Source organism: Solanum tuberosum, unplaced genomic scaffold, assembly GCF_000226075.1.
Source record: "Solanum tuberosum cultivar DM 1-3 516 R44 unplaced genomic scaffold, SolTub_3.0 scf00004, whole genome shotgun sequence".
NCBI lineage: Eukaryota > Viridiplantae > Streptophyta > Magnoliopsida > Solanales > Solanaceae > Solanum > Solanum tuberosum.
In genome coordinates, this window is record NW_006238930.1 from 4,154,222 (window position 1) to 4,168,371 (window position 14,150).

At 35.3% G+C, this 14,150-nt stretch overlaps 1 protein-coding gene across 2 annotated transcripts in view; it reads right to left on the minus strand.

The window, feature by feature from the left end:
* Positions 1-370: 370 nt before the first annotated feature.
* The window catches only part of LOC102587095 (histone-lysine N-methyltransferase, H3 lysine-9 specific SUVH4), a 29,874-nt gene continuing 16,094 nt past the window's right edge, over positions 371-14,150 (minus strand). Inside the window, exons 9-15 of one of the 2 annotated variants that reach the window (XM_006338749.2) lie at positions 6,022-6,071; positions 5,859-5,947; positions 3,602-3,761; positions 2,293-2,398; positions 2,013-2,195; positions 1,531-1,761; positions 371-653 (exon numbers count right to left, since the gene is read on the minus strand). In XM_006338749.2, coding sequence (XP_006338811.1) covers positions 540-653; positions 1,531-1,761; positions 2,013-2,195; positions 2,293-2,398; positions 3,602-3,761; positions 5,859-5,947; positions 6,022-6,071 — 933 coding nt within the window. In that variant the 3' untranslated portion in view covers positions 371-539. Of the gene's footprint in view, positions 654-1,530; positions 1,762-2,012; positions 2,196-2,292; positions 2,459-3,601; positions 3,762-5,858; positions 5,948-6,021; positions 6,072-14,150 lie in introns of both variants that reach the window. The other variant, XM_015307858.1, reaches the window with a different exon arrangement.

Sequence of the window (14,150 nt, forward strand, 5' to 3'; positions counted from 1 at the left end):
TTCCTAAATAGGTTAATAACAACTAATTCAAAATGGAAATGCAAATCAAACTAGTAAGGTAGAATATTTTTCCTATCTTTGAACGTTAGTACAACATGAGGAAGTCAAAGTGCTCAACAGTTAACTATTGTTGTGACAATGGTAAGCACTAGTCTTAACGCAGTAGCTAAGGAACATCCAAATACAACTCATTTACCTGCCTCACTTTTAGAGGAATAACTATCAACGCAATGGTCATGTGTAACAAAGCACAAGATACGAATAACTATCTCATCGCTTCTCTTCAGATTAGGTGATGAATAACACAGACACACAACATCTTTGTAATATAATATATAATTAACAAAAGCACGCACATTCACAATGAATGTGAAATCAAATTAACAAGTTCGTTTTCTCATTGGGCAATACAATATATAACACTTGAGCCAATTTCCCAACGTTAGTAACCACTACACACAAGTGCAGATGATGAGAAATCAGCATATAGAAACCCAAAAAATATGTAATTGTGTGCTAATGAATGGTTACATATCCCATCAAAACAAGCGTTTACGACAGTCAGCAGCACCACAGTAGCAAGCCATTTGTTTAACCTTCCCCTCACGATCCATAACACTATCCAGAACATAGCCATAATCATACGTGAGTTCCTACAAGTAAACCATAAACAAATCAATGAACAATTTAATAGTATAAAGGCTGCTTCATACTATAGTACTGCTTAATAAGGGATAAAAGTGCAGCCTCTCCAGGTATTTAGGGGTCATTTGGGTGGGAACTAGTTATCCCAGGATTAACTATCATGGGGTTAGTTATCCTGGGATAACTTATCCCATCACTATGCTATTAATGGTGGGATAAGTTATCCCAAACGTGTCAACCAAACAACACATCTAAATTTTATCCCAGGACTATTTATGCTTATCCCTCACACCAAACGAGCCCTTAGGGTTAGGCAAAATCTGAATCATACAATCAAACGTGACTACTGCCCAAATACTTACCAACAAGTACACAACACCTCAAAAAAAAAAAAAAGTAAACAAGTACACCGTAATAAGCAATTTTTCTAGCTTGCTGATTGTTCAAAAGTCAAAACAGCTTGCTATAAAGCTACAGCTCTCAGTGAGGAGTAAACTAGTTTTGAAGCCACCGCTTCCAGTCAAAGAGAACAGTGAGACAATTTAATAATCTTGATGCACAAACTGGTTGGAAATTGATTGTGCACATTATTCAACTTCAAGATATAGTGCAAACTGATGACATAAATTTTGAAGGGTTTCGGCAGCATCAGTATAACCTTTAGTAAACTGCAGAACATATTCTCACTGTTCCCTCTCCAAAAAATCTCTCATATAACCCTTTAGTATCTTTTACATTTCCCACGATTCTTGAACACAATCTTCTTAGCATAACCCCACTTTCCATAACAGACCCTAAGTTAATCACTGTTATCCAATTAGAAACAAATAGAACAAATTTTATCAAGTTCATTGAACTACACAAGGAGTAAGATTTAGCAGAAACCTGCAGAGGTGGTATGTTGTCAGCTGCCATTAGCACCACTCTTGCCAAACCAATGTCATGATGGGTGCTTAACACACATTGAACAAATAAATTAGGTTGACAACTATGATTAATAAACCTCGCAAAATTGCCAACAGAGACTGCATCAATGCAATATTCTGGCCCTCCGTCTGACGTCTTCTCAGCATCGTTGTGCCAGTATCCCGGCAAAGAAACCTCACCCAACCGTCTCTGCAGAAGAACATAAGAAAATGAAGTGAATAAGAAAACAAAACCAAATGGGAGAATAGTGCTGTTGTCATGATGCCTGATCTCAGGGAAAACTGCAACAGCCAAAAATATCAGAGAGTATGAAAGCTGGATGATTTCTACACGACTAAATCGTATATTAAGTCCAGGGAATATAGTAGTTTTGGAAACACACCCTTTGGCTAATCCTAGAAGAAATGTAAATGACATAAGAGAAATATCTGAACACTTGCCTCCCTCCCATCGAGCCCTTTCATTGTTTGCAAGCAATCAATGTCAAAAACATAGTTGTTATCTGCTGCAGGATCAATCTGATCAGTCTTCTTCAAAAGACCAGTGTATTCACAGATGGTTGCACCAGAAGGAATATAATCCCATGATCTCACACCCCAGCCCTTGTTTGGAGTACGAAAAACCTGCTCCAATTGACAAAGAAACAGCCATAGAAATGAATACACAGCACTCTTCTGTATAGAAAAATCTGAAATCTGGTTAATAGACAAGTGAAATAACCTCAAGCCGATATCTCAATCCTTTCTGAGAAGTGCGGTTGACACAAGCAGGTCCGCATCCACAATTCGGACCACATTCAAAAACAACAGCCTTTGGCTCAATAAGTCTACAAAGAAAAATATACTGAAAATAAAAGGCATGTTGAAAGAATTCCACTGTAAGGCAACTGCAAACAGAATATTAATAAACTCTCAGCTTTGCTGTAAAGTACCAGACAAAGTTCAAAGCACTTGTCACATGTTGAAAGAATTCCACTGCATTGCATTATGATATCTCATATAACTACACTGAACTAACGAGCAAGAAAGTGTCTTGCAGTTGTAACTTATAAGACGACCAAACAGGTATCAGATAAGGGAAAGACATAAAAGGCAACTCAAAATATTCTTTGTTCTATTCATCAGAAATATTTAATAGCAGGGAGCCAGGGACCATAAAATGCATTTATAATAAGCCAGGACGTTAAACAATTCTTGGTTCTATGGCAATGATACAAGTGCCTTAGAATCTTGGTAACTGTACTACCTGCTATGAGAAACTTCCGCAAAGCGGTAAACATGTTTTGCACCTAGCTTCAGGGTTTATAGAAACATAATAATGGTCCGTATAACCTAAAACCCACAAAAAAAGCATCATGAGAGAACAGTGAGGTTATAAAAAATTCTTGGTACTCTCTACTGCCTACAATGAATACCCTGATAAAACCACCTTCCTCATTTTTCTCAGTTAGTCAACTGAGGACTTCCAACACCAATGGGAAATGGAGCAGCTAAACGAGGTACCCTAGCTAAATCCCCCAGAAATACCAAGAGAGCTGAAAATATTTATTCTTATTAAAATTAAGGACAGACAAAAAGCAGAAAAGAAGGAGCACTATTATATGTGAAAAGGGTGATCAAAATGCAAATATCATAAAGAATTAAACATGTAGCATGAAGGCCTAGACAATCATGCCTTACAGTAGGCAATTGTTGTTAGCATGATTGGACAGATTCTAAATATCTGTACATATCTATGTTATAACTCTAAATATTTGTGTAATGATGATAGGAGATAGCATAGATTAATGTAGCATATTTTCAGAGATATTTAGGGATATATAGCAGATTTTTAGGCATGTAAATCAGAATTCTTTCTATTTAATGGAAGAACTCTCATTTGAGAGAACTCATTTCAGCAAAATTGACAATTGTGTGCAGGTAAACATGTCAGATTAGAAACACAAGTGGATGTTAGACACGAGGTAAATGAAATTCATCTATAATTTAACCTAACATACTCTGACAAAGGATTGAAATACTGCACTCACCTTCCACCATCTTTATGAACATAGGGAAATTCAGAACCATTGAGTTTAGCACAAGAACAAACTCTTGGATCAAGACATGAACCATGACAGTTGCATCCTGTGGGAGCTGAAGGGAACTTTATACCTTTGGCACATACGATATCCCTGCTATAAGTCAAACCTGAATGTTGTGTAAAGTTTTAACATCAAAAAGATAGGCACAAATGGATATGAGCTACACTTCACATTGGCAAGATGTTTACAGGCACAAACTTATTGGTATCTCCACTAACCCTCCCATTTCCATTAGAAATCGTGTGTTAAACATTCATGACACTTAGAATCAGGGAAAGCTAAATATCAGAACACAAAAACATATTAAACGAGTTACTGCTGAAATTGATAAAGCTTAAAGGATTCCTGCAGTAGGTAAGATGAAGATAGAACAATGCATTATTATACAACACTAAAAAATACTTAGAACCTTAATTTTAAAATAATTACAATACCTCTATCCCAAGCTAGTTGTTGTCAGCTAAATAAATCCTCAATATATCTATTCCGTGAAATATAATTCATGAAACCTAATATCTATATATAATTTTTCAAGTTCTTAACATTCCCCTTCAAGTTGGAGTGCACAAAATGCATGCTATAATTTGCCACAGATATAGTCAATTTTAAAGCCACAATATGATTTGTAACAATGCCTATCAATTGGTCATTTGAATTCAAGAAACCCATCACAAAGCACCCAGATTCAATCTTTTGTCGAATAAAATGACAGTCAACTTCTTATCCTTTGTTCTTTCCGGAACCACTCGATTTGAAGTAATGTGTATTACCCCTTGATTGTCAAATTTGAATTTCACGGGTAATAGAATGAGGAGTTCAATCTTTTGAATCTGGTGAAGGCGGAACTCAAGTTCTATTAATTTGAACCACCATTTTCTTTTTAAAAAAAAAAAGAAATTGTTGTTACTTTTGAGTGAGGATGAGAAGAAAAGATGATATCTTGGAAAGAGAATAGTCTAAGGAGTCCACCCATCTCATTACCCATCACTGTGGGACTTTTGTCATTCTTCAACACCCCACATCACGCCCAGTGCCTAGCATTTGGTGTGTGGGCAATTAAATTTTAGAAGCCCAACATTGGGTGAGACGGGTCCTGCTCTGATACCATGTAAACTTACGTCTTTGGCCTAACTCAAACCTCAAAAGCTAGCTCAAAGGGAGGACGATGTCCAAGTTTTATAAGGAATCTACCCAACTCATTAACCATCAATGTGGAACTTTTTGGAGCAGAAAGAACTTCTCAGAATACGAATCCAAACACTTGGCTCTAATGAAAATTCAAAAACAAATGTCGTGTAGAAAGTATCAAAGCTGGTGTCCAAAGAGATAGTGGCATCTTAAAAATTCCAGAGAGATGAGCAAACCAACTTCCAGAGAGGAGATGTGTTAGAAACTGAAGGGAAGATGAAAAGAAAAACAATTCGTAAAAGTTTTTTTCCTGCGTACAGTCACACACAACATTAATAATTCCTCTCTTAACAATATTTTTAGCAAAATGTGCATGAAAACAGAGGGATATGAAGGTCTTTCGAGATAACTTCCTTCAATGGATTAAGAACTCTAATCACTTGGACAAATAACAAAATAATAAAAAGTTAGGATGATGTTGTTTTAAAGACGGACCTTTCCAGCTGCCTTAAAACAGGTATGTAAGGATGACAACTTTGACCCCATACAGGCAGTGAGTTTTAGGAAGGAAGATTGTATTTGTGTAGGAGAAAGACCACGACAGTTTGTGGGAAGGGGGGGATATATAATACAATGATTGCTTACCCTTAACTCTCAAATTAAAGTATTTAGAACAGTATCATAGTTTTTAATGAGAAAACGTGGCTTTTTACAAAGTTCAGCCAGTCATCTATATAAGTTAGATTATCATGAATGCTCAGAAAATACACAAATAAGTAATTCATCCACCAATATAAAGCTTAAGATATATATCAAGTCACACATTGTCAAGCTGATGCATCATTTTCCTCAGTGGAATAAAGTTGCAGCATGTGTTTGAGGCATCTCAACTTCCCTGTTATATCTTCTCCGCTATCTTATCTCAGATCAAGCTAAAAGTTAATAGTAAAGACAAGTTCAAATTTTCAATAGTCACAAAATCATTTTGCACATTAACATGAAAGATCTTGCACATGTGGAAGGAAGAATCGAGAAAGCCATCAGAATAGCACAATATCAAGACATAGGTACTTGCCTGACGGTGCTACCGGTGGATCATCAACTAAATTAGTTGCGGGAATGGGAATATCCTCCAGTCCACCAGAAATGTCCTCACATACCAACCTATATACAGAAAAAGTAAGAGTCTGCCCTATTTAAATTCAATTCAGATAATTAATCAGTTGTATTCTATTTACCCTCGTATTTCAGAAATGGAGTTGGGAATACAGCCTCGAGTAAAATGTACCTGCATATGACAGAAGCAAATTAATATGACAAGTTGAAATTTGATCAGTTGAAGGCAAGTAAGTGACTGAAGGTGCAACAACAACAACATTACCAATGAAATCCCACAAGTAGGTCTACAAAAGGTAGAGTCTACACCTTAGCCCTACGGCATAGAGGTAGAGAGGCTATTTACGGAAGACCCTCGGCTCAAGACAGTATGAAAAAGGACATACAAAAGTAAAGAAGACATAGCAAATAACACAGAGTGCATTGCATAGCTTTCAAGGAAAAGAAACAATAGCAATAGGAAAATATTGCAATAACTAACACACGATAAAAAAAGTAGTAAAAGAAAACGAGGGACAAGCAACTACGGGAATATGGTTATTAATATTGCGATGAAAGGAGAAACAACTATGGTACGACAAACAAACTACCGCAAGCCTAACCGCAAGAAAGTGAACCACCGTTCCACAATCGTCTAACTTTATATGCTAATTTGCAACCTTCATGTCTTCATACCTAAGGTCATGTCCTCAATAAGCTGAACATATGTCATGTCCTATCTAAACATCACCCGCTTGTCAAACTCTCCACCTCCTTGTCAATCGACCTCGCTTGCTACATCTAGTCCACTACGTAGGTCACTCCACTTTATCTAGAATATCTTCATTCTTAATCTTATCTTTCATAGTATGCCCCACAAATCCTCGTCAACATCCGCATTTCCACTATCGTCTTTACTTGAAAGTTCTTAATTGGTCGACACTTTGTCCCAAACAATATAGTCAGCTTAGCCACCACTATGTAGAACTTAACTTTAAGTTTGTGGTATATTCTTGTCGCACAGAATTCCAAAGGCAGCGAGCCTCCATTTTATCCACCCACTCCTATATGTTGTAAACATATAGCCTAGTTAACTCTGTTGCGAGTTTCGAAAAATAAAATAAAGCATCATTTAGTTGCAAGAATTTATAGCGCTAAGGCAATTGCACTACTGAATTTACCATAGTTGAAGCTAGCTCACTAACTAAAGTAGAGATGATGTTTCAAAGAAGAAAAGCGAGAAGTATACTAAAAAATGAATGAGTAGAGCTTAACGAAGTGAGGAGATGAGTACATTACCACTAATATGTAGTGCTACATTAGCACTTAGCTCAAATAGAAGGCAAATGCTAGTAAAGTATCATGGGGAAAAATTATACATGGTGGCGAGCGTATATGTTGATACTAGGATAATAAATGCTACAAGAGATATAGGGTGTTGTTGACATGTGTGTCTTATGTATTCCTTTGTGGCATGACTAATTTGAGCATCATTCCAAGCTAGTATAATGTTATACACATCAATTGTTGGGTTGTGCATATCATTATATATGTTGTTGGGTGCATTTGGAACATGCATTAAACTTGGATAGTTAAGATTGCTATATTTGTGCATATCTTTATATGTTGTAGTCATTCATACTTATTTGTGTTTTTTATACACAACATTATTGTTGCTTTCAAAGATATAATTACACAAGTTAACAATAAGTGATTTTCGAAAATACTTTATCGTTACTTCGTAACAAACGATCAAACTACGCATTGATTTTATACACATGCTACAGTGACTACACCGATGTGTGCATCTTGTAATTCTTATACTGACTTGTAGTATGCAATTTTTCATCTTGGGGGTTGTGTCTAATAGTCTGGTTTGAATTTGGCTTAATAGAATCTAGTTTATATTACCTTGTAAGTTATATTATGATTCGTTCATTTGATGGATTATGTTAGGTGCCAACAAGGCTTAGATGGGATTTGGGTCATGACATAGATAATACAACGTACATAGGGCCTGTTTGGAAAGTCACCCTGTAATTGGATTTGGTGTAATTGAGTGAAATTACACTATTTGTAATGTTTGGTTGTTCATGTAAATATTTGATCACCAAGTAATTGAATGTAATTGGGCAGTGTGTAATTACACTCTTCAATTCACAAGGAAGAGGCTATAAATTGCTAGTAATTAGATAGTGTAATTACAAGTTGATTACTTGTTAATTTCTTCCATTTATTTTTATTTATATTTGTTTTCATTTAAATGTATTTTTTTAATTATTATTTTAAATTCTTTTTTATTTTTATTATTCTAAGATTTTTTATTTATATTTGTTTTCATTTAAATTGTATTTTTTTAATTATTATTTTAAATTCTTTCTTATTTTTATTATTCTAAGATTTTTTATTTATATTTGGTTTCATTTAAATGTATTTTTTTAATTATTATTTTAAATTCTTTCTTATTTTTATTATTCTAAGATTTTTTATTTATATTTGTTTTCATTTAAATTGTATTTTTTTAATTATTATTTTAAATTCTTTCTTATTTTTATTATTCTAAGATTTTTTATTTATATTTGTTTTCATTTAAATTGTATTTTTTTAATTATTATTTTTAAATTCTTTTTATTTTTATTATTCTAAGATTTTTTTATTTATATTTGTTTTCATTTAAATGTATTTTTTAATTATTATTTTAAATTCTTTTTTATTTTTATTATTCTAAGATTTTTTTATTTATATTTCATTTCCTTGTTATTCTCAAACTTTACTTTCATGTGATTCCATGCAATTTTTCATATTATCTAAAAAAATCATCAGTATATTTTTGTTAGTATTCTAATTTTTAGATTAAAGTATAGAACTCATTGTTGAATAAAATTATGTACTTACGTTTTTCTTTTCTTTTAAATCATATTTATGTATGTTATGTTGAAATTTGACATAAGAGTATTATGTTAAATTATTTGTTTTGAATTTAGAACTTAAGTCATATTTTCAATTTCATTTGTTTTAGACTCGATATTTTACATTGCAAGCTAATTTTTTAAGTCAAACTTGATAGATTATCTTTTTTGTCAAATGTTTGATAATTTTATGACATTATATTTATAATATTAATCTTTTTGTCATACATGCATTTCATGATGTTCATAGAAATTTTGCACTTTTAATCTTTATGATTAATTGAATTAAATGATACAAAATTGTGAAATATAAATCAATTATTTTTATAAAAATATTAGTTAACATATGTTTATTAATTGATATACTTTCAAAAGACAATATATATATCTTAAAATTCAATTTAATATCATTTATAAAGGCTCTTATTTGTCTAATATAAATTTTTAATTTAAAAAATTAATTTTTATTTTTAAAATTAAATATAACCTTATTATTACACTTGTGCAACCAAACAGTACACTAGTAATTACACTGTGGCAAACAAACAGGTCAGCGTAATTACTAAGTTGTGTATTTACTACCCTAGTAATTACACAATTCCAATTACCTGGTGTCTTTCCGGACAGACCCCTAGTGTAATACCACAGGTGGTACCGAGGAAGAGTAGGATACACGAAAGCCATACACCTACCTTCGTGTGTAGAGTGGTTGTTTCCAATATATACCAAAATTGGCAACACATCATTTGGTTTGTTTCTCCAAAGTTGCCAAAACAAGTGTGCCTAAGACTTCGGAAAATCACTAGTTTGCCGCCTACCATGAATTCAAAAACTATGTGAAAGTTTCAAATTTGGAAGGAATTGTACCTTTAGAAGTGACACATAGATAATGTAAAACAAGTGGACGACCTAGAGAAGAAAGACTGACAAGAATAAATAGCTTGAACTTTCCATATAACAAACTCAAGAAATATAGGTATCTGGTCATCAGTGAAATTACAAATTTGAATCTACTTTCAAGAAGCAGAGATTCAATTTTTTTTAGAGAGAGAAAGGTAACTTAATATTCACAAACACAAGCTCATCATCCCAAAAATGATGAGACTGATCAGCTACACCCCTTTTGGGCAATGCAAAAAGCATACACACTAAACCATGGTTCTTTACAATTTTCCTATTAAATCCACAAAAAGTTCTATATCCCCCACCATATCCTGTTTACACCAAAAATAGAGTAAGCTAAGGCAATTCATCTTGATTTTTTGGATGTTGTTACTATTGTCTTCAACGCATCATAAATTCCTTTCCTTCCATAAAGTCCACCAAATGCATGCTGGATCAGTTCCCCCACCAGTCCTCCTCTTTTCCTCTTTTCTCAATCTCCTTCCAGCTAAGCAGCAACCCTTCAGTGATCTTTGGCATTACCCAACACACACCCAAAATACATAAGAACATGTTCCACGGATTTACTGTTGTTTTGCAGTGTAGAAACAGATGTCCATTGACCTCAGCCTCTTGATCACACATAAAACACCTTGAGCAAATTTGTCTACCTTTTCTCTGTAAAACTTCATGTGTAAGGCATGCTCTCCTACATACCAACCAGGCAAAGCAAGAAACTTTCAGGGGGGGTTTAATCTTCCAGATTAATTTCCAAGGCCATAAATGATCTTGTGCTTGAGGTACATTACTCCTCCAGTAACATGACTTTACAGTGAATATTCCTTTGCTATGGAGCTTCCAACATACCTTATTTGGAACCTCAGGGATATCTGGGAAGGTGCTAAGAAGTTGGAGCAAGTTTGCAATTCTGACTATCTCCCAATCATATGTGGACTACACACCTGAGAAATAGTGGTTTTGTCTTGTTGACTAAGAATGAATAAATAAGGAAACTTAGCCAAAAGGCTCCCATACCTTATCCAGTTTTCTCTCCAGAAGTCAATTTTCATTCCAATCCCTACCTTGAGATAGGTGTTGACCTTGAATTAAGGCCATAATCTTCTAATGGTTTTCCATACACTGCAACCGAAAACCCCTAGAGCTTCTTCAGTGGTCCAATGACACATTTGGCCATATTTTTCTATAATAAATCTCATCCAGAGAGATGTGTCTTCATTGCAAAATCTGCACAATCACTTCTGTAATAAGCATGAATTTTGGAGCCGGAGTTTCTTGATGCCTAATCCCCCTTGTTTCATGTTGAGGGTTACGACTTCCCATTTCACCAGATTATAGCCTTTGTTCTCCCTGTTCCCATTCCAAAGGGAAGTCCTTCTGAGTTGGTTGATTTTCTTTACTACACATTTTGCGAAAGGAAACAGACTCATCATATATGGTGGCAGGGCATCTAGCACAGATTTCACTGGAGTCAACCTTCCTCCCAGAGATAGACACTAGCTCTTCAACCTACCCAACCTTTTGTCACATCTCTCCAACACTTCACTAATACTTCCAACTCCTTATTCTTTGCCCCCAATAGCATTCCTAGATACTTTGTGGGCAAAGATCCAATTTGACATCCCAAATTATTAGCTAGCAACTCCATGTTGCCTACTAGGTTGACTGGGTATAGAAAGCTCTTTTGTCAGTTAACATGAAGGCCTAAAATAGCTACAAAGATGGTAAGGATTGCCTGAATATGCCTGATCCAAAGAACATCAGCTTCACAAAAAATAAGGGAGTCACCTGCATATAGCAAGTGAGTGACTACCAACTCATCATATCTATTCCCTTGTATCCGTGCCTAGAACCCCCTTTAACCAACCATTGGTATTGGCCTTTCAGAACATATGATTGAGTCCTTCCATAGCTAGAAGGAAAAAGGAAGGGTGAAAGAGGGTCAATTGGAAATTCTTGCTAAACATTCTAAGTGACATTCTAATTGGAAATTCATAAGCCATTATAATGTCTAGTTTGCAAAGAAAACCTGAGGCTTTTTGTTTTGTCTGAGAACAGCTCATTTGCCAAAAGATGAAGACTCCATGATTTGTCTGCCTGTTAGAAAGGCCATTTGATGAACAGACACTAATTTCCCCATAACAGTTTTCAGCCTCTCAATGATAATCTTGGAGATTATCTTATAAAGCCCTCCAATCAAACTTATGGGCCTGAAGTCCTTTAATTCTTCCGCTCCTGCTTTTTTGGGATTAAAGCAATGAATGTGGCATTAAAGGATTTTTCAAAAACTTCTTTCTAGTGGAAATCTTGAATTGTCAACATCAGGTCTTTCTTTAATGTTCCCCAACAAGCTTCCATCTCGTCCCGGGGCTTTGTCCCCATCACATAGTTTAAGGCCACACAAGACCTCAGTTTTTGAGAAAGGTCTGAGGAGCCACTCTTGTTCCTCCAAGGTTATTGTTGGACAATCCAGGAGTTGGAAGGCGGGTTTCCAATTTTCAGATTCCGAGTACAGTTTCTTGTAAAACTCTATCATAGTTGATTTCATATCTTCAGGTTTGTCCATCTCTTCCCCTCAGACAATCAGTTTGTCAATTGTGTTATACCTTCTGTGTGTGTTGTTGCCATTCTTTGGAAAAACTTGGTGTTATTATCCCTTGCTTCAACCACAAGATTCTGGATTTGTCTCCACCTAGATTCTTCATTCTTGGCCAATTTTCTACAATTCCACTATTCTAGTTGCCCTAACCATCCTTTCATCTTCAGTTAATTCTCTGCTTTCCTTAGCTAGATCAATCTCTGTCAGTTTTTCTAACAAACTAATTTTCTTATTGATCAATTCACTGAAGGTACTTTTACTTCAGTCCATGAGTTTCTGCTTCAACATTCTTAGCTTGACATTAAGTCTGTAATCTGGACAGCCTTCAACTACAAACTTATTCCACCAACTATGTATCAGCTCATTGAAACCTTCAACCTTCAACCACCAACTTTGAACTTGAAGTTTGATTTCTTCTTTTCCCAGTTACCATGCTCTAGCATCACAAAGCAGTAATCAAGTGTTATTCTAGGAAACATTTTTTGGAAATTTTCTTCCCAATCCATGGTAAAAAGGAACCTGTCGAGCTTGCATTCGGGTGGTTAATACCTCTAAACCAAGTGAATTTCCCTCCAATTAAGTGAGTATCATGTAATTCCATGTCTTCTATCCAGTTAGAGAAATCAGACATAACATTGGTAATTCTGTTGCATCCTCTTCTCTCTTCCATTTTTCTGTTGGTGTTAAAGTCTCCACCAGTAACCTATGGACCATCACAGAGTTGCCCGACTGCTGCCAATTCCTCCCACCAGAGAAGTTTCTCATCCCTAGTATGAGGTGCATAAACCGCACTGAAAAACCAAGTGAAAGAGTTCTGGATGGATTTGAACTCATAGGTGACAGAGTACTGACCCACTTCTATCAGGCTTTCATCCCATACTCTACTATCCCACATTATAAGTATCCCCCTCTACTACTTTCAGCTTCCATATACCCACATCTCATCCATCTACAGGACCACAATTGTTTGGCAATTTCCTCAATATTTTTATTCACCTTTGTTTCTTGAAGACAATAAATATCAACCTTCCAGAAAAAAATTGTTAATCAGGATTCTAGTATTCTTGTTGTTGAGCCCCCTTACATTCCAAGTAATTATTTTTAAAGATTGTTTATCAGGATTCTAGTATTCTTGTTATTGAGCCCCTTACATTCCAAGTAATTATTTTTACTTTCATTTGCAAGCTAAGCTTAAATTCCTCCCCCTGTTCCTAACTCCTTCCACTCCTTCATTAATACTAGACTTCAGATTTTTTAACTCATTCTTCCCAATTCATCTGCTCTTAGGCGTTCCACTGTTCTTCTCCAGCCCCTCTTTATCCAGTTCAGATTTTCTCTTGTCAATCTTCATGAGCAACGCTAAAGTTTCTTTTTCGAAACATTCAAATGCCATCCCATACGTGTTACTTAACTCAAGGATATGTGAATTGACCCAGTTCGATGCTTCTGTCTCAATCTTTGCTTGGAAATTGGGAGACTGAGTGTTCACTGGTTCAGCTTCAAAGATTTATTGCATTTGCAGGTTCGAGTTTGTGTGATTCGACTCTCAATTGCTATCTTCGAGATCTTTCCCTTTGCGTATATGGTATTTTCGATAGCCTTAGGGTGATCTGTAATAGCCCTAGATTGCTTGAATACATTCTCTTCCCCCGAGCCTTAAGTCGACTTCTCCAATAACCTTGTGGCCTTAGAATATTCTGTGTTGCTTTCCCAGTTTCTGAAGGTCTCTAAAAAATTAACAGCCAAGTCTTTTAACTCTAGCATGTGATCTATGTCTGTCTAGATCAGAGCCCACGCTTTTACCCTTTAGGTATGACCTAGATATCTGTTGGATAATAGCTACCCCCCCCCCCCCCCCCCCCTC